General features: G+C 45.3%; 1 protein-coding gene across 2 annotated transcripts in view; it reads right to left on the reverse strand.

Moving 5' to 3' along the window:
- The window catches only part of ANLN (anillin, actin binding protein), a 44,243-nt gene that overhangs the window by 15,681 nt on the left and 4,846 nt on the right, over positions 1–23,716 (reverse strand). For both annotated transcript variants that reach the window (XM_037041138.1, XM_037041137.1), the window contains exons 2-19: positions 23,376–23,523; positions 20,084–20,413; positions 16,561–16,940; positions 15,264–15,483; positions 13,577–13,767; positions 12,967–13,074; positions 10,009–10,171; positions 7,193–7,303; positions 6,239–6,480; positions 4,972–5,117; positions 4,533–4,695; positions 3,741–3,876; positions 3,100–3,282; positions 1,679–1,808; positions 1,026–1,074; positions 877–933; positions 387–425; positions 94–115 (exon numbers count right to left, since the gene is read on the reverse strand). In XM_037041138.1, coding sequence (XP_036897033.1) covers positions 94–115; positions 387–425; positions 877–933; positions 1,026–1,074; positions 1,679–1,808; positions 3,100–3,282; positions 3,741–3,876; positions 4,533–4,695; positions 4,972–5,117; positions 6,239–6,480; positions 7,193–7,303; positions 10,009–10,171; positions 12,967–13,074; positions 13,577–13,767; positions 15,264–15,483; positions 16,561–16,940; positions 20,084–20,413; positions 23,376–23,523 — 2,818 coding nt within the window. The remainder of the gene's footprint in view (positions 1–93; positions 116–386; positions 426–876; positions 934–1,025; positions 1,075–1,678; positions 1,809–3,099; positions 3,283–3,740; positions 3,877–4,532; positions 4,696–4,971; positions 5,118–6,238; positions 6,481–7,192; positions 7,304–10,008; positions 10,172–12,966; positions 13,075–13,576; positions 13,768–15,263; positions 15,484–16,560; positions 16,941–20,083; positions 20,414–23,375; positions 23,524–23,716) is intronic.

A 23,716-nucleotide genomic window follows, 5' to 3' on the forward strand; every position in this document is an offset into this window, starting at 1 on the left:
CACTTGTAAATTAAGATGCCTGTTCGTGTGAGGATGCAGCTGCTCGGTTCTTTCCCTGAGTCTAGTGTTTCTAACAGTTTGGCATCCACTCACCTGAAGAATGAAGGGTGCTTTTCTAAAAGAGAGTGGGAAGAAGCAACAAATTATTTTCTTCATTAGATACGAAGACTTGGATGTTAAATACAAAACTCTTTAACACTGCAAGAACTACATTTCAGAAAACATTCATTTTTCTCTATGTGAATATCAGCAATTTCCCACCCCCATTACGGCACTTTAAAGATTTCCAAAGTGCTAAGGGTTTAGAAATGATTAACCAATTTATAATCATATTTGTATCATGAAGGTTTCACACAAAAGCTCCAGTTTTTAGAAATTCTACTCACTGTGGTTATAGATGTGAGAAGTCGCTTTGGAGTAATAGCCTGAAAGAAAAGATACCTTAATGTACTTCCTAGTAAACATTACAATTTAAAGCTTAATAACCAACCTTGAGACACTCCGCATAGAAAATAATTCTTAAATATGTATTTTACTTAAGTCTTTTATTATGGCTTTACCCGTACTGTCATTCCTTCTTGGTTAAAACCAAATAAAGTTACCTAAGTGATGACTCGAAAAGTTTAAAGGATAATAAAAGTATGCCATCAGGAAAACCCAGAGAAAGAGAATTATGGAGCCTGATGAGGAGCTCACACTCAGGGGCCTGATCACACACACTCACAGAAAGCTCACTCTCAGTGTTCACTCCCCTGAAACGCAGGAAAGGAGATGCGGGGCCTACACACTTGGTCATCATTACAGCCCTGATTAAAACGGGCGTGCTATCTGTTATTTCTGATGACTATATTTTCACTGGGATCTTTTCATTCTCACCTTGGATTTGTAGGCCTTCTTCTTCTTATCAGCCCCTGAGGGATCTTTCTTTTGCATCTACAACAAAGCCAAAGCATAATTAGCTTAAACCTGGTGGTCTCTCTAAGAAAAATATACTAGTGGTTCCTTTAGAAAGTTTAACTGCTTACCAAGCTGTAAACTTCAATATTTATTTCAAAGTCATTGGACACATCTTCCCTGAAAACACAAAGCATTAAAACTGTAAGAAAAATACCAAGTTATATCTCAAGATGATGCCGCAAACACTGTTACCAGACTCTGAGAGTAGAGGAATTCACTGTTTTAACTAAAGGCAATAGCTCTAAACCACCTAAGAATACAAAAATTGAAAAGAACAGTCAATTTTTTCCTATAATCCAAGTCACTTATTTTCTTCAGTATTTTATAACTAAGGATCTTCAATAGTAAAAGTAATTTTTTTCAAACTGAATTTTGACTCTAGTTTCAAAATAAATCTATGACATTAAATGTCTTTTCCTTGAGACCAAATATTAAGTACGTTAGATTTAAAGCATGGCTAGAAAATTATGATCAATATTTTACACACATGTACACATGAGCATTTTAAAAACACTTCTGACATTAAACACCTACAGTCCCATGGAAGCAATATGCTGCTCAGTAGGAGGAAATGTCGGAAACAGAAGAGTTAAACCAACTGAAAGTGAGTGGTTCGTCCGTATGAAAGAGTGAACACCCTGCAAGACTAAGGCCGTAAACACCCCCGTGTGCTGAGGCCGTCGGGGAAAGTGTGTCTGACCACGAAGGTCCAGGCACTCACAGAGTGTACGTGGTCGGGAATGCCAGGGCGTCGCCGTTGAGGGAGCCTGAAGCACTTGCTAAGGGAGTGGCCACCATATTTTCAGCTCCTCCTGCCTTCAGTATAAGTAAGAAATAGTAATTTGCTGCATCTGCAAGAAATAATCACATGACATAATAAGCACAAGCAAAATCAGATTCAGACCAGCAGCATTCTGGGAGACCAAAGGAAAAGAGTAACACTACAACTGACTGATATACAATTTATTGAACAATTCTAAAGTCAATTTTTTAGACACGAAAGGGTAAGTAAGACTTAAGCAGATGGTCCTAACTCTGGAATAAGCTTCACCAACGTCTCTTCCTATTACATGAATTAATATCTCTCCAGATTCCTCAATTTCTGCTGACTTCAAGTTTTACCTATTGACCCCAAATTCTTTAGCTAATAGTATATACTTGAGTATGCACTACTATATTTCACAACTGAGACTGAAATACTATATTATTGTCCAAGTTATAGAAACATTCTAATGAAAGCACAAACTATCCGTCATTAAAAAAATCACAGGCCCGAAGGCGCACACTGAATCCCTGACGACCTCTGCCCACACCCACACCCGCCGAAACCAGATGACAGGGCTTAGAGGACAAGGCTTAGAACACAGTCACCTCGATCCTGCCAAATTGCTGACTTTGGAAGAGCTCGACTCTGCATTTTCCCTGCACCTGAAATTCACTCCTCACCCATGTCTAGCCCTCCTTTCTCCCTAAGAGAACGTCTCACACAAAAATTCAAAGAAACCTTAAAACAAAATCCAAAACCTAATTTTCTTGGGCTTGCTATAATTATCCTGCCCTGTCCTCAGGGCCATGGTCTCCTTTACACACTTTGCTCGTCGGTGATTTTTAGAAGATTACACAGTTTAGAAAAGTTGACTTCCTCAATCTAGAGGGGCAAAAGGAATAAAATTTCAGGACAAGTATCTGAAGTGTGGGGCTCTTCACTTGCATAGGCAGTAATTCATAACTTGCAGAACACATTTCTGCAATGGGATGATTTTCACAGAGAACGAAGGAAGTAAAATGAGTTCTTTTAGATGCCCCACATACTGTCCATGATAACAGTAATTAATGAAGGTAGACTGACTGCTAGGTCAGGGTGCTCCATCTCAGGAAAATATTTTATGTTCAGAACAGTGTTTCATTAGCCTTACTTTCAGGGAGAACCACGTCTGTGACTGTGTGGATCAGTGACCCACGCATGAAATTTCCTTGGTTATTTTCACACATGTGTTCACAAAAGGAACTGAAGGCCCAGGATACAAGCTTTGCATCTTTCCTCGTACCCTCTACTCATTCCCACGGCACCGTTAAAGCCCAGGTGAGGGCCATAACCTAACAGGAGACCTAGAAGGCGTACCAAGGAAACCGTCACCGTACCTGGTTTCAGAACTGTGCTGCAGACAAAATCTGCCTTTAGAGGCAGGCGGATCTCCGACAAAGTAACCGACCCTTCGGACGGGGCGAATTCACTCTGGGCTATGGGCGCAGCCTTATGCTTCCTCTGAGGCCCCCCATTCTTCAGTTTATTCAGCTCATCAATCAAAAGCGCTCTCTTCTCAGCTGCGTAAAGGTATGCACGACACTATTTCAGACACTGAAAATACAGCTGTTTCTAAGACCAATATGCTCTGTAGTGATTGCACGTGTGACCAAAGATGAAATCAGCGCGACTTTTGGTCGGTTCTCTTATGCGGTGCGATCTTTCCATGCTAACATGCCCATCATCCATTGCCACACATACACACACAACAGGGACAGAGACAGAGTGTGAGCATCTGTGTGTGGAAGTAATTAGTCTTATGTTCATTCTCAGCACACCGTTCACAACTGCATTCCCTCCAATGCATTCCAGTTTCTTCCACCCTTTCATGCACACTACATCTCATTTTATATCTAGGGCATCCACTGACCTAATGAGAAACAACAACACACAGATCAACTAAGACAGAGTATCTATCGGCAAAGGCCCTTTCTCTGGAATTAGCGCTTTTCCTGGTTTGAAACTGTGCCACACGCACTTGCGATCAGAAGCAGTCTCTCCGCCTCGGCCTCCTCCAGGGAGCCCTTGCCGTGGTCCTCGTCCACGCAGCAGTTCAGGGCCTGGCTGGCTTGGTAGATCACTGTCTGCTGCAGGTTGATTTCATTGTTGAGTTCCTAGGGAGACGGAGGGGAGAGGGAAACTCAGGCCCTGTCACCACTTTCACTTTACTGACACTTCAATTATAAACCAGCTGATCCAAAAATTTCCAAAATTCCCAGAAAGTCAAATCGGTCCAGTTTCACAGTTCAAGTTCCAGACTGTGCACCAAAGACATTTAACACACTGCAGTAATTACACTATAATCATTCTTCCTTATGAAAAGACTCGCAACTGACACTCACTAACATTATAACCGGGACTATGTCCAACACAGTCAAGATTAAGGATGCTCTGATTTATTTTATTTAAATTACATGCATGTTGTAATTTTTTAAAAGTTTTCCTTAGAGTAAAAGATACTCTAGAAGAAAAATAAATTTCACATTTCATCATCATTTAATTTATAGTTAACACTTCAAGGACACGTAGGACAAACGTGTACAAATAAGCATGTCAACAATATCAAACAGGCTTCCAACTTCTCTAAGAAAGAGGATCTTTCTCAAATTAAACTGACCTCTAGAGTGATTGCGGGGGCCCAATGGGCCAGATGCTGTCCGGGGGCCCAGGGCACAGAGATGAGCGAAGCGGGGTGGGGCGAGGACCTTGTCCTCCGGGAGCACTGCCTTGGGCAGGAACACCCCAGGTCGCCTCGCCCAGAAGGACATACCTGCGTTTTCTGTTTGACGTTAACTTGACAAGGAAAGACATTCTTTTCTTTGGCATTCTTCTTGCCCTCCAATTTGGAAGTAGCATCTTCCTTCCGAACAATCACCTGCTTTACCGAAGGACGGTCTGTTTCTTTGATTCTCTGAGATCTGTATGCGTCGATGCTTCAGGAAACAGTTGCACTGTTAAAACCCAGCCACACACTGAACACTACCATTCACCGAACATCTCAGCAAACTGGATTCAGATACTGAAACACAGCAGCCGGACACTTCCCCGGAATGGGAAATGCCACTGGGTGAAAGACAGGCTGACAAAAATTATTCCAAACTTCTATGCAAGTTAATTACTAATTAACACTGTAATTGTAAAGAATACAACCTGTTGCACCAATCTACACCACAACCCTGAGGGGTGAAGGCCTTCCCGAAAGTTCCCACCTGTAAAGAAGATCCCGGTCCTCAGAACCAAGGCTGTCGCCAGACTCCGCCCGTGGGACCCGGGTTCTCTGGAACTTTCCTGACTTTGGACTCTCATCACTTGTACTGCTGTCTTTCGATTTCAGTCTGGGCGAGGAAACTAAACTCTGCAAGGAAGCACATCAGGTATTCGTAGATTTTATGGATGACAGTGATTCTAAGTGATAATTCTAAGGAACTGAATGAATTCTCTATTACTAGGAAATAAATACCCAATATGTTAAGTGATTCATCATAAAAACAAGGCAAACTAAAATAAATTCCTAAAAAGTAAGCAAATAAATAAAAATGGAAAGACAGCTAAAAACTACTCTCATAACCCTTCTTAAATATATTTCTAATTGGCCCTGGCCAAGGACCTCAGTTGGCTAGAGTGTTGTCCCAATACACCAAGGTTGCAGGTTAGAGTCCCAGTCAGGGCACATACAAAAAGCAACCAANAGGAAATAAATACCCAATATGTTAAGTGATTCATCATAAAAACAAGGCAAACTAAAATAAATTCCTAAAAAGTAAGCAAATAAATAAAAATGAAAAGACAGCTAAAAACTACTCTCATAACCCTTCTTAAATATATTTCTAATTGGCCCTGGCCAAGGACCTCAGTTGGCTAGAGTGTTGTCCCAATACACCAAGGTTGCAGGTTCGAGTCCTAGTCAGGGCACATACAAAAAGCAACCAATGAATGCATACATATATGGAACAACAAATCTATGTTTCTCTCTCTCTCTCCAAAAATCAATAAATAAAAAATAAAAATATTTCTAATTGAATCAATTTGCAAACAAAGCTGTACACTAATAGCTAATACTATGGTTCGTTCTCAATAAATGTTGGTTGTCTGTCTGATGCTAAACGCCAACACACTGAGGTGTTTGAATACCCACATCAACCCCCTGATGTAGGTACCACTTTGAACCTCATTCAACAGCTGAGTGAACCGTGGTAAAGAGGTTATACAATCTGACCAGTGAACCTCAGGAAACGGCAGAGCCAGGATTTGGGCCCAAACATCGGGCTTTTGAAGCCGTGGTAGTTTGGATTTTCTCTAAGGTCAACAGAAAACCCCTGAAGAGTTTGCAGTTCTCTTTTAAGAGACAGCATCAGGTTTGCAAAATCCCCCTGGCTACAGAGCCCTATATCCCCACATCCCCATTAAAACAAGAGGAGACCCCACCACTATTGGTTCCTCTCCACCCCAGCCTGTTCACATCCAGCCTTTTCTCACCTCGGGGCTCACCACGCCCACTGTCTGTGCTAGGGGAGCCAGCAGGGACATGGAGGAGATGTTCAGCGCATCCTCCTGGTCTTCGCTGCCCTCGGCCGCTGCTCGGTCCCTCTCCTCCTGGCTCTTTGCCACGTCCAGTTCACCCTCTTCCAAGAGGACATCACTAAAGATGTCATTGATTACTTTTGAACTATTGATATCATCATCATCATCCACGCTCATCTCAATTTCACGTACCACTTCTGAAAAGATTTTAGTAAGCGAACAATGTGATTCAGACCTTTAAAATTTCACGGGATAGCTAAGAAGATGTAATAATCACACACTGACTAAATAAACAGGGGAAAAGCCCTAATGAAAAGCACCCCCCCCAAAAGAAAAGCACCCCCAAACAAACAAAAATCATGAAATTCACAAATATTCGAAACCAAAATAATTTCCAAATTTCTGGTAACATTTTCTAAGCAACAAAGTGCAGCTATCAGAAGCTGATTCAATCCTCTGAGTGTCAGAAAGACTATTAAGAACCCAGAATAGCAGCCAAAAGCCTCAGACTTACAAAAATTGTTCTTTCATGTAACTGTTTCTTTTGTTGGAGCTGCCCTGAGACGGCTGGCGGTCACCAATGGGAAAAAGGACTAACGTCACCTGGGGCCCCTGACCCCTCACGGCACAGGTGGGATGCAGAGGACAGGACGCTCCCCATTCCACCCTGACAGGTGTGAAATGGTCTCGCTCACACTGTCAGGGGGCTGTGGCCTACAGGGGACTGCTAGCAGTGCTCTGCGTTTGTGGAAGCTGGAGTACGTCTTGGTTTAAGGAGAGAGAGAGCGTTCTCTAAAACCGCCAGCCTTTTAGAAACAGAACGCTGTACGGCTGATCCTGTGCTTCTACCAATACACTATTCCTTACAACGTGCTCAGAGTTAGAAAGAAATTGGGAATAAAAGCTGACCTTTCTGCTGCGCAACCTCTGGGTCTGACGTCACTTTTAAAGACTTCTCCTCTTCTAAAAACAACGTGATTTTCAAAGGGCTAGACTTCGTCATTGCACATTCAGTGAGACCTAAAAAACATTTAGGAAAAACCACATTAATCCATACAAGAACCCAGAGGTTTTTGGTTAAAGAATCTCATGTATCTTTTTTTCTGACTATAAAAACACATTTCTAACCTAGAAATGTATAGAGAATACCCCAAACACCTGTCCTCTCTGACCTGCCCCATCTCTCCCACCAAGAGACGGGGACGCCAGTGTTAGCAGGTCACTATTTGTTCTTCTGGTTCCCCTACCCGTGTGTGTGTGTGTGTGTGTGTGTGTGCGCGCGCGCACGTGTGTGGATCCTTGCAGTGTACCAGAAGGTGCTCACGCTCACATGCTGTCCTGAGCTTTGTTTCTCACTTTTTTAAAAAGTGCCAACAAAAACTCAGAAAAATTAGCAACAGCAGGAAACCACCTCTATGTGTGGAAAGCCCCCACACAGCGAACAGTAAAAGCGGTCTTTCTCAAGGTGAAAGACCGGAAGCTCTTCCTCTAAGATTGGGAACAAGACAAGGTCACCCCCCTCACCATGTCTGCTCAACAAAGCTCTGGAAGTCCTAGTCATAGGAAAAGAAGCAAAAAATAAAAAATAAATAAAAAGGATTCAAGTTTGAAAAGAAAAAGTAAAATTATCTCTGTTCACAGATGACATGACCTCGTACATAGAAAGCAACCAAGGTTCCACAAAAGCCTGTTAGAATAAACAGATTCAGCAGAGATGCAGGGCACAAATCAACAGAAACATCAGCTGCACTTCTATACGCTAACAGCGAACGATCTGGAAAGGAAGTGAAGAAAACAATTCCACTTACACCAGTGACAGACTTGCACATGAACTCTACAAACACGGATGAAAGGCACGAAACACACAACTAACAAAAGACATCCATGTTCATGCACTGGAAACAATGCTGTTGTGTCCCATGTCCACGTATGGGAAGACTAATGTCATTAAGATGCCAATACTACCCAAAGCAATCTACAGAGTCGATGCAATTCCTATCAAAATCCCAAGAGTAGTTCTGGAGGAATAGAGAAATCCATCCTAAAATTCATATGAAACTTCAAGGGACCCTGAATATCCAAAATAATTCTGAAAAAGAACAAAGTTAAAAGACTAATGTATCCTGGTTTTAAAACATATTATAAAACCAAACTAATAAAACAGTATAGTACTAGCATAAAGCAAGGGCTATACACCAATGCAAAAGGATAGAGAGCCCAGAAATAAAACCTTGCACATACAGTCAAACAATCTTTGACAAGGCCTCCAAGATGTTTCAAGGAGAAAATTTCTCTTCAACAAATGATATTAGAACAACTGAATAGCCACAGGCAAAAGAATGAAGTTGGGTGCTCATCTGATACCTTATATAAAAATTAAAACTCAAAATGGATTAAAGACCTAAATGCAAAACTTCTAGAAAGAAATAGAAAAAAGTGTTCGTGGCAACGGATTTGGCAATAATTTCTTGGGTACGGCACCGAAAGCACAGGCATCAAAAACAAAAATAGACAAACGGCACTACATCCAACTTAAAACCTTCCGTGCATCAAAGGGCACAGTCAACAGAATGGAAAAGTCACCCTATCAAATGATAAAAAATATTTGTGAACCGCTTAGAAACTTTTAAAGAACTCCTACAACTCAACAACAATTTCCAATAACCTGATTAAAAAAATATGGGCACTGGACTTGAAGAGACATTTCTCCAAAGACACTAAAACGAACAGCCAACAAGTATCTAAAAGATGCTCGACATGAGTAAATAGAAGAGAAACGCAAATCGAAATCACAAACGATGTACCACCTCACACCATTAGAATGGCTACCACCAAAAAACCAGAAAAGATCAAGTGTTGGCCAACATGGGGAGAAGCTGAAACCCTTGTGCGCTGCTGGTGAGATGATAAAACAGTCAAACACTGTGGGAATCAGTACGAGGGTTCCTCAAAATATTATACACTGAACTACTCCATGATCCAGCAATCCCACCCCCCAGGGTAAGTCCGGAAGAACTGAAAACAGGGTCCCGAGCACGTATTTGCACACCATGCTCACGGCAGCACCGTTCATGAGAGCCCAGCGCAGCGGGAGCCCACGTGGGCCCATGACAGGCGGCGGCAACCAGAATGTGGCACGTGCACACTGAGCACGTGCACGCTGCGGAAGGAAGGACGCTCTGTCACAGGCCACAGCACAGAGGAGCCTTGAGAACACTATAAACGTCGTTAAATACAGAGCTACCTTAATCTTTTAAGCAGCTACATAGTATTTGATTCTGTGGATTTAGCACAATTTACTTAAAGTCTCCCACTGATGGGCATTCAGGTCATTTCAATCTTATTACAATGAACAGACAGTGCTACAGTTCACCTCTCTGTGCACGGTACCTCTTCCTACATGAGTTCTAAGAATTCACCCTACAAACACATGCAGAGAAGCTCAATTAAAGATCATGCACCCCTTACAGTTCAATAGATATTACTAAATTTTTCTCCAAAAAACAGTCACAGTCACTTACACTCTTGTCAAGAGAATGAGTTCTCACTGTGGAAAGGGAATCAAGGAAGAAGCACGTTGAGCGGCCAGAATGAAAAAGCAGGTGGGAAGGAAGAAACGAATCTGCCCTTTGACCCCAGAGCGGCGATCCCAGCCTCCAATCCAAGTTCCAAGACTAAGGCCAACTGACAGCTGCATTTTAAGTGAAACCAAAGAAAACACTGACCTGCGGCTTCTGTACTGGGGGGTTTTCCTGGTGCCTGGTTTTCTGTCCCCTTTTCCTTTTCTGTCCTGGTGTCTGATTTTCTGTCTCCTTCGGTCACTGGAAGTGACGGGGTATTTGAAACAACTTGATGTTTTTGGAGGGGAGTGTTCTGACTGTGAATTCCCTGTAAAAAGCAAACGAAGAGATAAATTTTACTTCTCAAAACAAGGGATGTTTGTCTTTTTACGAGTTACTAAACGAAACAAACCAGGGTCACTACTCTATGTATGTTTCCTCAGAACAAAACACACACACACGGAAAGGCCCTCAGCGCTAGTTCACACGCTCAGTCATCCTCAGCATTAAAGCCTCCAAGACCAGGAGGCGAGGGTGAGTGAGGGTCCGAGTCAGGGCTCAGCTTTAGACAAACCAGTTTAGATAACCTCTACCTGCAACCTCTTACTTTCTACGAGGTCCTTCCCATCAACACCAAAACTGACTTGAGTCTCCTCAGGAGAGCAAAACATAAACCACCTGTCACATCTCGCCCGCTGCCAGCAGCCACCTCTCTTTGGCCTCTCGGAACCAAACCCAGCACTGCCTACCTGCCCCTCCTGGCCTGGCCTCCCACCCCCTACCCACACACTAGCCTCACTTCCCCGAGACCGCTCTTGCCAAGTCACAACAAGCCCCTCATTTCACAACCAGGGGTCCTAGTCCCACCCGCACTGGACAAGCAACCCTGACGATATCGACGACCGCTCCTTCCTTCTGAAATGCTCTCTTCCCTTCACTGCAGTAACTCGACACTCAACTGTCTGTCCGTGCCACCTCCCTGGCTGCTCCCTCTGTGGGTGGGTAATACAGAGGAGCTTAAAGCAGGGGAAACCCTTGAGCCCCCCATTACTGTTCATGTGCGTACGTGTGTCCATCTGGGGCGGAAGCCCACAGGTTTAGCAGGAATTATTTGGCATGAAGTAGCTGAACCACCAGACTATGATATACTGGCAACCGAAGAAGGAGGGGCTTCCAACAGAAGACTGATCAACAATGTCAGATGCTGCTAACTGGTCAAGTTCAACACCTGAACACCGATCACTGAAGATCACTGGTGCATCTGATACAGGGAGGGGTCTGTGGGGTGGATAGTGGAGGGACATCAGAGGAGAAAAACTGGAAGCACCAAGCAGAGTCTGCCCTCTGGAAGAGTGTGCGAGAATAGGATGCAGAGAAAGACAGGAGGACGGGCGGGGTGGGCAATAGAGTTGGTCCGGTTTTAAGATGCTGGATGACAACTTGCAGTATGCTGATGAGAAAGATGAGCACATTTAATCCTTTCCTAAAAGACGAACGCACTGAGCTCCTGCTAGGAGCCAGGCCGACACAGAGACCGAAGGGCGCACAGAGACACTCATGGTGCAAGGCGGAGTCAACAATTACAGGGAGGTAAATATTCCAGGTGAGAACACAGAGCAACGTGGCTGAAAAAAGCAGGGGCCCCTAGGGAAAAGGGCTGAGTGAGGCTCCCAGAGCAGATTAAACTCCGACCTATTCACAGGTAATAGGAGCTGGCCACAGAGACACTCATGCAGAGAGAGTGGCGAGGCAAAGTCAAGGAGGCCTGACAAGATGAGCACGTGTGAGAAACCACACTTGGCCTGCGTGACCGGACAGACACACACGGGAGGAGGCGGGTTCTGAATGAGTCTGGGGGTCAAGCAAAGCACCCCTGACAGCTTTCTCATGAGAGCTACGGGAAGCTCTCCAGGATGTTAAGCAAGTGAATACATGAATACTTGTCTTTTAAAAACACTTCTCTGGCAGCCCTGGTAAGATGCACTAGAGAGTAGCCCGGCTAGACACAGGGCGCCAAACACACACAAAATGACATTTGTGATAAGGTGATGGCACAGGAAAATACACAGGGCCAGGCAGCCTGGTGACAGATTTAGAAAATGTGCCACTGGATATAGATGTGCTTATGTGTGTGCGTATGCATACAAGCTTGTGCATGCTAGTGGCCAGGAGGTGGGAAGACACAGTGTAAGAGGAAGGAGTCAAGGAAGAAACCCCAGACCGTTTTCAATGATGGGGCACAGGGGGAAGCCCTGAGAGAAGACAGACACTACGCGGGGGAGATACTGCGGTGAGATCAGAGGCTCAACCAGCCAACCAGGCCTAGAGTTCAGGAGAGAGACGTGCCCAGAGCTGGGCATCACTAGCCTTTCTGTGCTGGGCTGAAGCTGGGTAAGGGGTGAAAAAGAGATGTCCCCAGGCAAGTGAGAAGGAAAACACAGCTCAAATTAGAACTCTGGGAAACATCATTTGTTAAGAGAACTGACCAAAAAAAAAATCAAGTAGGTTTTTTTCCAAGCACACTGATTACACTTATTGTTCTTTTGCTATTGGTACTCACTTAAATATAACTCTTATTTTCAGCTTAAAAATACATCCTAGTACAGTACCTGATACAGTGAGCACACAGATGAAACAGAACACAGCTTATATTTACAAGCAGGGATCTGTTGCAGGCTGATTCACGAAAATGGGTAGGAAGGAACACAGAAGTAAAGAGCAGTGCGGGAGGTATCTGGTCACTGGAAGGGTTGTAGGTCGTCTAAAGAAGGGTGTCTGGGGAGAGGTACATGATCACCAAGAGAAGCAGGTCTGAGAAACACTTTAGAACCAGTACCTACACAGGATGCTAAAAGGCACCAGAGATCAATGAAATGATGAGAATAATGGTTTTAAGTCTGATGTTAGGTGGGCCTCCAGGAGTCTGGTTAAGAGTTCCACTGAGTGGGGAATGTCACAAGAGAAGAGCAACGCCGGCATGGACATGGAAGGCGCCCAGGGACGGAAAGTGGCCACTCGGACCGGAACAGGAAAGCACATGAAGAGCTGCTTACTCTTCAGCACCACCCGAGATCCCAACGCCAATTCGGTACTGAGTTCACTCTTCTTTCTCGTTTTTGTTACCTGTTTGGTTTCCAGTGGTTTGCTTCCTGAGTTTTCGCCTTTTTCTGCACTCCATAAATTGCCCTTTTCAAATCGGCCACGAAGACATGCTAGTTCTTTTTCCCGCTCCTAAAACCATCAAAAGCTCCATTTTACACAACAGCCAATAGTATAAGAATAATATCCAAGCTCTACTAACTCTGCTTGTCTTCAATGTTAAGATAAAAAAAATCACCCTGGCTGGTGTGGCTCAGTGGACTGAGTGCCAGCCTGCGAACCAAAGGGTCATCAGTTCAAATCCCAGTCAGGGCACATGCCTGGGTTGCTGGCCAAGTCAGGTTCCCAGTAAGGGTCATGTGAGAGGCAACCACACACTCTCCCTCTTTCTCCCCTTCTCCCCCTCTGTCTAAAATAAGTGAATAAAATTTTTTTAAATTATTTTTTAAAGATTAAAAAATCACAATATGCATGGAATACAGGGCAATAATATTTCTAATTTGAAACGCACAGTACAGAGAATCAAGATGCTATTTACCTCAGTCAGAAAGACTGGTATGAGAACACAGTTTGGTCTGTACACAACCTCTGCCGAGACCATGCAATGGGTAACGTCAGAAGCAGTGAGCCGTACCTGCTTGAGCCGCTGCGCTGCGTGGGTCGTGGAGGAGGATGTGTTTTGCTTGAACAGCCTTTCCTGGATGGCCTTTGTGTTTGGAGTGACCACGGGGGTCCTGTGGGGGGTGCCACGAGCTGGACTTTCTCTGCTGCGCTCTCGACAGTGCTCCCCAAAGCGCTCCAGGAAAGGCTTGACTCCTGCTCCAACTGCAAAAAACACACGTGTTTGGAGGCTATTCAAAATCAGTAACCGTGATGATGTCTCTGACAACAGCTCCAAAATCCAGCACAGCTCCAAAATGCTTTGAATCCACTAGGAATATTCATTCAGAAAGAATACAAAAACACTTTACCTTAACTATCAAGTGTCCTGGCCATGATAACCCAACTACTCGTATTTCTACAGCCCAACTTGTTTTATCTTGCTTTTAGGAGCCCTAACGTGAAACCCCAAGAGTTAAGCCAGCATGAGGCACAGCGGAGTAGAGCCAAGGAGACAGGCTCTCCCAGTCAGGGGGGTGCCAGGCTCGCACTGCGTCAAAGCAGGCCTGCCTGCATCAGAAACTGGCAACCTTTTTCCTCAGAAGGGCCGGCAGTGAGCATTTGGGCTTTGCAGAATGTGTGGCCACTGTCACTACCCAGCTCCACTCTGAGGCAGGAAAGCAGTCAGCCAGGAAAGGGCCTGATGTGTCCCAGTAAAACTGTGTCTGGGAGAACAGGTGAAGGGCAGAATCTGAGCAACAGCCAGTGTGAAGAGTTCACACATCCTTAGAGTCCATTAACAACACAAAGAAATGTAAATTAACTATCTCCCAGGCCCTGAACAATAAAAAGAATGCTTCTTATCTATGCATTCCTATCTGTGTCCTAAATCTTTAGAAAACAGGAAGTAACTAATCCTTTTCCATGTTGGGATTTTGCTATTGTTTCCAATTCTCATTTTGGTTCATCTGGAAACTGTGCTGGCTTCTATTCATCCCATAACCAATGGATTCCCCACTCCATCTCTGTCTACTTCCCTTTTAGGATGGACTATGGGTTCTGGAGAAATTGGTTTTCAAGAAGCTAAAATTTAGAAGGAAAACTGCCTTTCCAAGAGTAATCCTAATGAGAAAGAATGGAGTGCAGGGTAATCACGGTTCCCATGCTTCGAGTCCTGTGCTTCTCAACCAGGACCATGCTGGGGTATGCATGTACACATGCATTCATTATGTGTTCACATGCACACCCTCACACAGTACACACACACAAGTACGACTGGGGGTGGGGTCACTGGTGTACTCATTCACTTCCCTTGCTGTTAGGGGCGCCTTCACAGCAACGAGGAGAAGCACTGCCCCGCACACCTGGTGACGAGAATGTTCCTCCATCCTGCCCGTACGACGCAACTTCCAGTTGCACATGCGTGGTCCACACCAAAAGGTGCAGAACAAAGTATCTAGCACAGTCGTTCTGAGAGAGAGCATGTTTAAACAGCTGAGGTGTAACAGGTTAAATGCTCTGACCAGTATCTGGATTAGGCTGTGCTGCTGCATATCTACTCTACCAACCAAAGCCGCCTTTGAGGAAGTCTGCTCTGACACAGTCGGCATTTGCTCTGGCTAACCTACAATGCACCAACCACAACCAACATTTAAAACACTGAGAACAGAAACCCTGAAAATAATCAGCAGTAACTTTAGATTTTCAAAAAAATGCATAACCTGGTGTTGTAGATTTGTCTTTAAACTGAGGCTGCAGACAAGTTTCTCTATTTAATGCTTCTTTGGGTGGAACCGTCTGGGCCACAGCTGACTTCCCCACTGGCTTCAACACCTCGGTTTCCAGAGGACGAGCAGGACCTTTCTGAAGTCGCTCGGGATTTTGTACCTCACGACTTTGGGCATCAGGGATGGACACAGATTTCACGGGGGAAGGAACTTTCTGAAACGTAGGAATGCTTTGGGTGAATAACAACGCTCACAACATCTAAACACATAACAAAAGCACACAAATCCTCTTTGCTTGGCAGCCTTCCTGTAAACTCATGAAAAAAACCGTCCTGCTACCCATCTAATAGCTCAAACCCTCGTGAAAGGTTTGAAAAGAAACCAACTGGGAAGATTCAGGGCATAATGTGTGTTTAGGCTGCATAATATACTGATGGTTAATTTAGTATGAGGAACAGTCACTATGTTAAACAATTTCTTTCATAGTAACACACTAGGACGTTTATAAATTGTAACTTTGTTAGACCAAATTATATATTTTTTGTATTTTCATGAAGTCAGGAATATTTTAACAAAACCGTATCATAATTACACTAGGTGCTCCACGTACATTCTCTCTCACATCACTGTCCCCAGAGCCCTTTCCTAGTTTGCAAGATGAAGTGACGTGTCCCAAACCACACTTCTAACCATGTGGCAGGGCTGGGACCGCACCCATGACTGAGTCCCAAACCCAGTCCCACACGGAAAGTCAATGCTCAGGAGCACAACTTCATTTTTTTGTTTTTTTAAGATTTTTTTTAAAGCTGTGCATGCATAAGGGAACCTTTCAAAAGGACGCAGACGGTGAAAGCACCGCGCCCGCCGCTGACAACTGCCACCTGGTAACCACACCTGCTGGTTTTCTGAAATATTGCCTGCCTTCTATTTATCTGTGGGCATAAAGCATCCCAATGCAGACAGTAATTTCCAGTGTTCTCCCTGGGGACAAAGAAGAGGCTCCACAGTTTCACATCATGGACTGTGGAACGGCACTAGTTGGTACCCACCCTTTTATCTGGGGACTGGGCACCAAATTGGTGACTTTCACCTTCTAAGAAACCAATAATCTAAAAATACACATAAACACTGTGAATATGTCACAAAAACATATACCTGCACATAAATACACATTATTACTCATAACAAAAGGAGGAAAGGTTTTTTATATTTAAAATTGCATTTACAAAACAAAAAAACAGAAGAAAAAAAGAAAGTTGTATTTACTTAAAAGAAAGTTGTATTTACTTACCACAGAACTGGAAACTGCGACCTTAATCAAAGACGCACTCTCAGCTCTCGAGGCCGGGCCTTTATTCAAAGAGGCATGGCCATCCCTCTGGGAGCAGCATGTAGTTTCCTGCTCAACACGGCCGCTATTGACCCTAGCAGATGCTCCGCTGGCAGAGGAAGCTTTGGACAAACAAGTGGTACCAGGCTGTCCTTGGACACTGCTCTGCTTTGCAGATGAGTGACTGACATCATCTTCCCAGGAGCAAATGACTGCAGCAAGGTTGGCCAGACGGCCCCTTCTCCCGATCGGAGTCGCTGAGGCTTCCGATGGTTTGGGAGGAAAGGCCGCCTTGTCCTCTGCGGGCACGGCTGCGATGAGTGAGCTCTCGGGGACATCACCTGCGAACATTTTCAGGAAAAGAATTAACACCCTGGGTCAAGAGGTGCCTGCCTGTGGAAACACCAGGATCACTAGGTCAGAATTTTTAAATGAGGCTAACGGGTTCAAGAACTAGTTGAAAGCTGTCATGCACTCAAGCACCACCTGCTTAAGTCGGACAATATCATTTCAAATCAGATGATACTCCAAATTGAAAAGAAAAATGAAACTTCGTTACACCTATTTTTCTCCAATTCTTTCATGGATTTTGAATGCTATAAAATAACATACATTCGGGTTATATTTTTAGAATTTGTGGTGCTGTAATGCCACACAACTTAAGATCATGAAGTCCATGGGAACTCTTGGTTGTAAAGATGAGTTAGAGCCCAGTGCTGTACAACAGAGCTTCCTGTGATGCTGGACACGTCCTCTCTGTGCTGCCCAGTACAGTGACCACCAGCCACATGTGGCCAGTGAGCACTCGAAGTGTGGCCAGGACAGTGGAGAAGCTTAATGTCATTTCATTTTAATTAATTCAAGTTTTAAAAACTACATATGGTCAGTGGCTATAGTACTGGATAGCAGAGGGTTAGACTAAAAGGGTTTTCCAGTTTTTTTCCATTTGGAGATAAATTTCAAATAAGGAATACTTGCACTGTGCAGGATTTAGGTCTGCAAGCATAAACACTGTATGTCTTGATAGGGAAGTCAAAGGTCACGACACTTCCTCTTCCACAAACTCAGTCCACAGAAGAGCATCCCTCCTACTGTCCAAGGTTCCCACCTCTTCCTGGAGCTGGGATCCTGCCCCTCCCAAACTCCTCAGGGATCTTGCCCCAAATAACCACTCATTCTCTGTCCACACTGTGTTCTCCACACATAAGTATGTGCCTGTCCCTCTCATGTTAAAACTAGAAACAAACCTGGCCTCGTCAGCCTGCACCCCTCTCAGTGACTGCCCCCCTTCGCCTGTACAACATGCACTCACCGCTCGGCTTACCCCACCTGCCTGGAAGATGCCTTTGCTGTTGTCACCAGATGCCAAGACACACTCTGCAGGCCTTACACTCCCCTGGGTGACGTCACCCCCACTAGCTGTGTCTGCAGCCTCTTTCCTGATCTCCTTCTAACTATCAATGGCCACCTTTTGGCTAAACCCCAGGCACCCCCAATACCACACCTGACATTCACAGCACAAACACTCGCCCCTCTGCACCATGGCCTCTCCCTCCTCCACCACCACCCGGGCATCGAGTCCCACAAGTTCCTTTTCCTCTTCGCCTCCACTGGCCTTCCTCACCGCACATCTGGACTGTGACACTGGCCTCCTAGCTGGTCTTCCCACATCCAGTCTCTGCATGAGTCAATCCCTCCTCCCTTCTGCAGCCGGGCGAGCTTTCTAAAGCATCTGCCGCCTTAAACTCTCCCTGCACCTCCCCATCACCTCCTGGCTCAATCCCGAAGGCTCTGGACCCCGCCGCTTGCTTCAAATGCATCTCTTCTTTCTCTCCCACGTGCACTGTACACCAGAACACCGACTTCATACACCGCACTCTATGTTCACGGTATCTGTGCTTTTTACATGTTCTGTTGCTTCTGCCCCAGAAAATCTCCACCGTCTGAAGCCAGCAGTGCCTCAAAGGCCAGCTTGATCGTCCCCGACTCTTGCAGAAACTCTCCCCACCCCACGCCCCCTCAATCCCCATGTGCGTACCGCTACCATCTCCTCAGAGCAAGCGCTGCCCTTGGCAGACGCCAGTTTTCTTAGGCTGTTTTAGGAGTGGGCTCTAGCCCGTCCAGTCTGTCCAAACGCAGCCCTTTGGATCAAGTGTATTTCAGTGTAAGTCCTCAAACATTTAACTGGCTTGTACCTACTGCAATCCTGTTCGGCATTAGAACAAAAAAAAATTTTTAATGCCCAGCACTTCACATAGTGTTTGCTCTTGGGATTATCATCACTGCCAGAAAGGATAATCTCAAATGCTTTTCGTTCCAATGTCTCAAAATTCCTATGAAAAGAACTGATATTTACAGAAGACCGCCCAAAGTACACGCAGTCCATCCTTTCTTCAGGTCACTTGGCCTCAACTCTGGCTATGCATCAGAATTAGCCGCAGCTTTCAAAAAAAAAAACAGAAAGACAAAGCCCTCTCCAGGGCTCCACTGTGCTGACAATGGACACAGGAGCTGGACCGCGAAAGCCACATTGAGCATCCCTTCCTCGAGGAAGTCCCTGCTGCCACCGAGCTGCCCACCTGCGCTCTGGGGGCTCCCTTTAGAACTGCTTCCACTGACCGGAGCTCAGAGCCGGGTGACATGCCTGATGAGGAACCTCTTATGTTTACTAGCCCGCACAAGGCCATCTTTGAGGACATAGGGAGGAGAGTTTTCTAGGGTCTCAGGGTCAATGATGAGTTCTGCTTTTATTTTATAAACACTGGTCATGCAGCCAATGGTTTGCCTCTTTCCATGGGCTACTAGTAAGTTCAGAACCCTCTCTAGCAAGGAGGAGGACCTTAAGGCCTGTCATGAATAAACTAACCTTACTCTTCAATTTCTTTTTCCTTCTCTTCATGCTTATTTCCTTCACACTGATGTCCTTATTTGCTCATTTTGTGACATAGGTATTTTTGCCAGTCCTCTCGAGGCATTTTTTGTAACAAGATAGGAGGTAGATAAAAACAAACAGCCCTGCGCGTGGCTGCCCATCTGCTCCCAAGCTCTCCACCAGACCGCGGGCCCGGGAAGGTGAAGATCAGGTTGCGCCACCTGCTTCCAGCCCGTCGGCAGAGTAGTAACCTGCTTTGTAGGTGCTAGGCAATATTTTTTAAAGCTCTCTCTCTTCCCTACTCAACAGCATTACATACCATAGTCACTCCAGTTTACTTACTTAAGCAGTCCTCACAATGGAATGTCTTGTATATAGAGCTGAAGGTTAGTGATGCTAATAGGGCCGGGAGTACAGGAGCCTCATCATCTACTTCCACAAGGACCACCACCCGACAGACACACAACGGACATACGAACCCCTTACAAGAGAGGGATTCCAGGATACAGATAAAGCAACAGCATTTACCTTCCTGTGTTAACCGACAAACACAGTCCCAGCACACCCGGGGGGACCCTTACTGACCCAGATTAGAAGCCACACCATCCGTACCGTTTGTCCCCGTCCCATCCTCCTCCTTGTCCCAGTGGCGCCGCTGGGCTGCCAGTCTCTGCATCCGGGTTTTAACCGAGGAGCCTGCCGTCGCTTCTGGTCCTGCGTCCAGCCCTCTCTGAGGGCCGAGGAGAGATGCCTGGGTGGCAGGAGGGCATCCGCTGGTTGGAGCTGGCACCTGTGGCCATGCCTGAGGGGACACAGGACTTGGAGAACAAGGTTTGGCAGAAGCTGACTCAACCGGTTGTTCATTTTCCAAGTTAGAAACTTCTACTTCAGTGTTGTCAGAACAGCGCTTTTTTGATGGCGATGGTTTTGTGCAAGATTTCTCTAGATTAAAAAGGGGGGGAAAATTCAAAATCCCATACTATCTCACAGCACAAACAACCGGCCACAAGTACTTAACAAATTAATAAAACCTCGTGTTCCTCTAATCCTTTAAAAAATTTTACTTACAAGAAAATGTATAATTCTACTTTCTTTCAATAACTTAGAAATCTAATATGAGAGATTCCTTTTTAAGAAAACATAATTTATGGTTTAAAAAATCTGAATGAAAAGAAATTCAAGGAACACCCTCAGGATATATACATAATATGTCACATGGTTTAGGACAACAGGGAAGTAAAAGTGCCAGGCAGAGAAATGGCCCAGGGGTGTTAAAGGTCATCCAGCCCCACCACCTCTTTTCAGATACAAAAGTTGGGCCTGGAGTGTTGGTAACCCCCCCATGGCTAAGCCTGAGTGAGTGACCTTCAGACCATAAACCACTAAGGAGACACAGCTTATCTCCCTGGCAGGAGCACTGCTTCTGCTCCTTTTTTCATAACTGGCCTTCAGTGCTTGGTCGGTTAGCCAATGATGCATAAGATTCCCGGAGGGGGGAACCACCTAAGACAGGCATGGTCACGTGGAGGCGCCAGGGGAGGACTTGGTGAGCTATGGAGAAAGGGAGTGATGGACCCTTGCCCCTAGGCTTTGACAAGCCTGAGACCTCATTTTTTTCTAATTCCTTGGCTATCTGCCTCCTCTGCCTGACTTAAGCCTGAAAACAATAACAGAGGGTGGTGCAGCCCTGTGCTGGAAAGGGCGGGCTCCCCGGGTGATAAGGCCTGAGAAAGGATATGTATAAGCCTGTGAAGTCTGCTCTGCTAAGAATGCTCTTGGTTAAACGACAAAGATCTGACCAGGAAATGTGCTTCTTTCCCCAAAGTTTTGTAGCCTTTTAGCTGATAGACCCTGACTCAGAAGAAGCCCTAATAGTTCTTTGTATACTATCTACTATTTGATCGTTACTGCCTGACAATGATTAATGAGCTGTACCTGTATTCCTAGGAGTGCAAATTAAACCCAATAAAAGCCTGTCTAGGCAAGGGCGAGGGACGCTCCCCCCTTGAAGGAGTAGCCATGCCATCCCTTTTCCTCCACAGGACTAGGTAGTCCATGTGAATTTGTCTCATGTCTCATCCATGACGCTGCAGGCACTGTGGGCCGGTGCACACATCACTGGAGAAATTCAGTGACCTGCCTGAAGTGACACCACTTTGAGCTCAGGGGAGAGGCCAGACTTCCCGTTTCTAAAACGATCTTTCATGGACAATAATAGACAAGGGTGGAAGGCACCTGGCTTGAGATTTAAGAAAGAGACAGGGAACCAAAAGAGGGACTGAGGCATCTAGTCAATACCGAACAATTTCATCAACACAAGTGCTTAACATTTCACATTTTTAAACTCCCATGAACACCTACAAAATAAATTTTAAACTCTTACAATAAAAAGGATCTATCTAGCCCCGGCTGGTATAGCTCAGTGGATTGAGCACGGGCCTGCGAGCTAAGGGATGGTGGTTCGATTCCCAGTCAGGACACATGCCTGGGCTGCAGGCCAGTTCCCAGCGGGGGACCCATAAGAGGCAACCACACATTGATATTTCTCTTCCTCTCTCCTTCCCTTCCCCTCTAAAGATAAATGAATAAAATCTTTTTTTTAAAAAAGGAGCTATTTAAATATAAGGCATGTTATTTCAACCCAAGAATGAGTTTAATATGTCCCCTGAAAAACTAGTATTTTTAAAAAGTAAGACTGTAAATTTCATAGGTGGCCGTTTCATCGCTGGTCTAACCAAGGGTCCTCATTCTGGCAATGACCAACAGGGTCCAGCGAGGAGACAGGACTGTCCTTCTCCATATCCATCTCACTGAATACACATCATGAAATTTTCCAACCTTCTGTAATTCATTTACTTTTCACGAACTATTCTAATCATTTTAGGAAAGTGTTTCTATTTTAGCATGCAATACCACTTGGAAATACAGAATTCTTTAAATTTCAGTTCTTGTATAAACCAGTAAATGCCTCCATTTAAGCATCAAAATGCAATTCCCACCATCGGAACTCACTACCTGATTGGAGGGACCCACGTCACAGGGAAGACAGAAGACCCTGGACTGGGACCCAGCCTCTATTTCCTGGCCGAGCACCATGTATATGTAATGTATTCCCCTCCCTTCCTTCAAAATAAATACACAGAAATAAATCATCATTCTACGGTCAGCTCCCAAAGTGATGGTGAGCCAGCCCCAGGCCCCTAGCCCTGCAATACCTTTTGCTCCCTGCATTGTAAAGTCATACCGAGGACCCTCTCCAGACCAGCCTGCACTCTGGGAAAAGACCGAGGCAGTCGGCTGGGCACACCAGGCTTTGGGAGGAACAGCCGGGTTTTCAAGGACGTGTGTGTTTAATCCTACCGGCCCTGCACTGTAACACCCCATACTCAGTGCCTGGCAGAACGTTGGATCAGCAGGCAGGCAATGAAAAGGCTCATTAAAATGCAAGCATCTGCACCTGAGTCTGCCTCCTGCTGACCGGCTCACACCAGAGACACGGTCTGACCCTGGCGGTCAGCCGGCTGGGCTGGTGCGTCGGGGCAGACGACTCCGCCCCAGTGCTAGCAGAAGGACTCCTCTGCACCTTCGCTTTCCTCCCTCGGAGGGTTAATAAGAACAGTTTTGGATTGAGAAAAATAAAGTTCAACCAATGATTTTGAAATATTTGTTTAAACATAATAATTAAAAAATAAAAAGCAGAAAACAGAAAAACCCTGCCCTAGCCCAGTAGGGTCTAGGCCCAACATGAAAAACCACCCCCAACTAGGAGAGAAGGCCAACCCTTCCCGCCAGGGCCTGTGGCACGTGTCTCCCACGGACCTGGATCCCCCCCACACACACGACAAAGGGACTGGGGCTCCCCTCCTTCAAAAATGGTGGATTCTGCTCTTCCGCACAGTCTTACCTTCTGCCCCAGGCGGCTGGTTACTGGCTTCTACGAGCGGCTGTCTGGCCCGCTTGGCAGGAGCCCCAGACCGGGGCACTGCTGTGGGCCTCTCCGCCAGCTTTTTCTGAAGATTTTCTCGCCTGGCGCGGGTTCGTTCGAGCAGCTTCTACACATACGATATTTAAAACACAGGTTAGTCAAAGGCTCACAGAACTTCAGGGGTCTTCTAAAATCACCAGTTGCCACGTAGGGTAACAGTTAAATACATTTCAAAAGTGAAATCCTACGTAATTTAAGTCAAGATCTGCTAAATAAGCAGCATCCCAATGTCAAAATCACTACAGGTGTAATATGAACAT

Source organism: Sturnira hondurensis, unplaced genomic scaffold (genome assembly GCF_014824575.4).
Source record: "Sturnira hondurensis isolate 20B ecotype Veracruz unplaced genomic scaffold, ASM1482457v3 Scaffold0002840, whole genome shotgun sequence".
NCBI lineage: Eukaryota > Metazoa > Chordata > Mammalia > Chiroptera > Phyllostomidae > Sturnira > Sturnira hondurensis.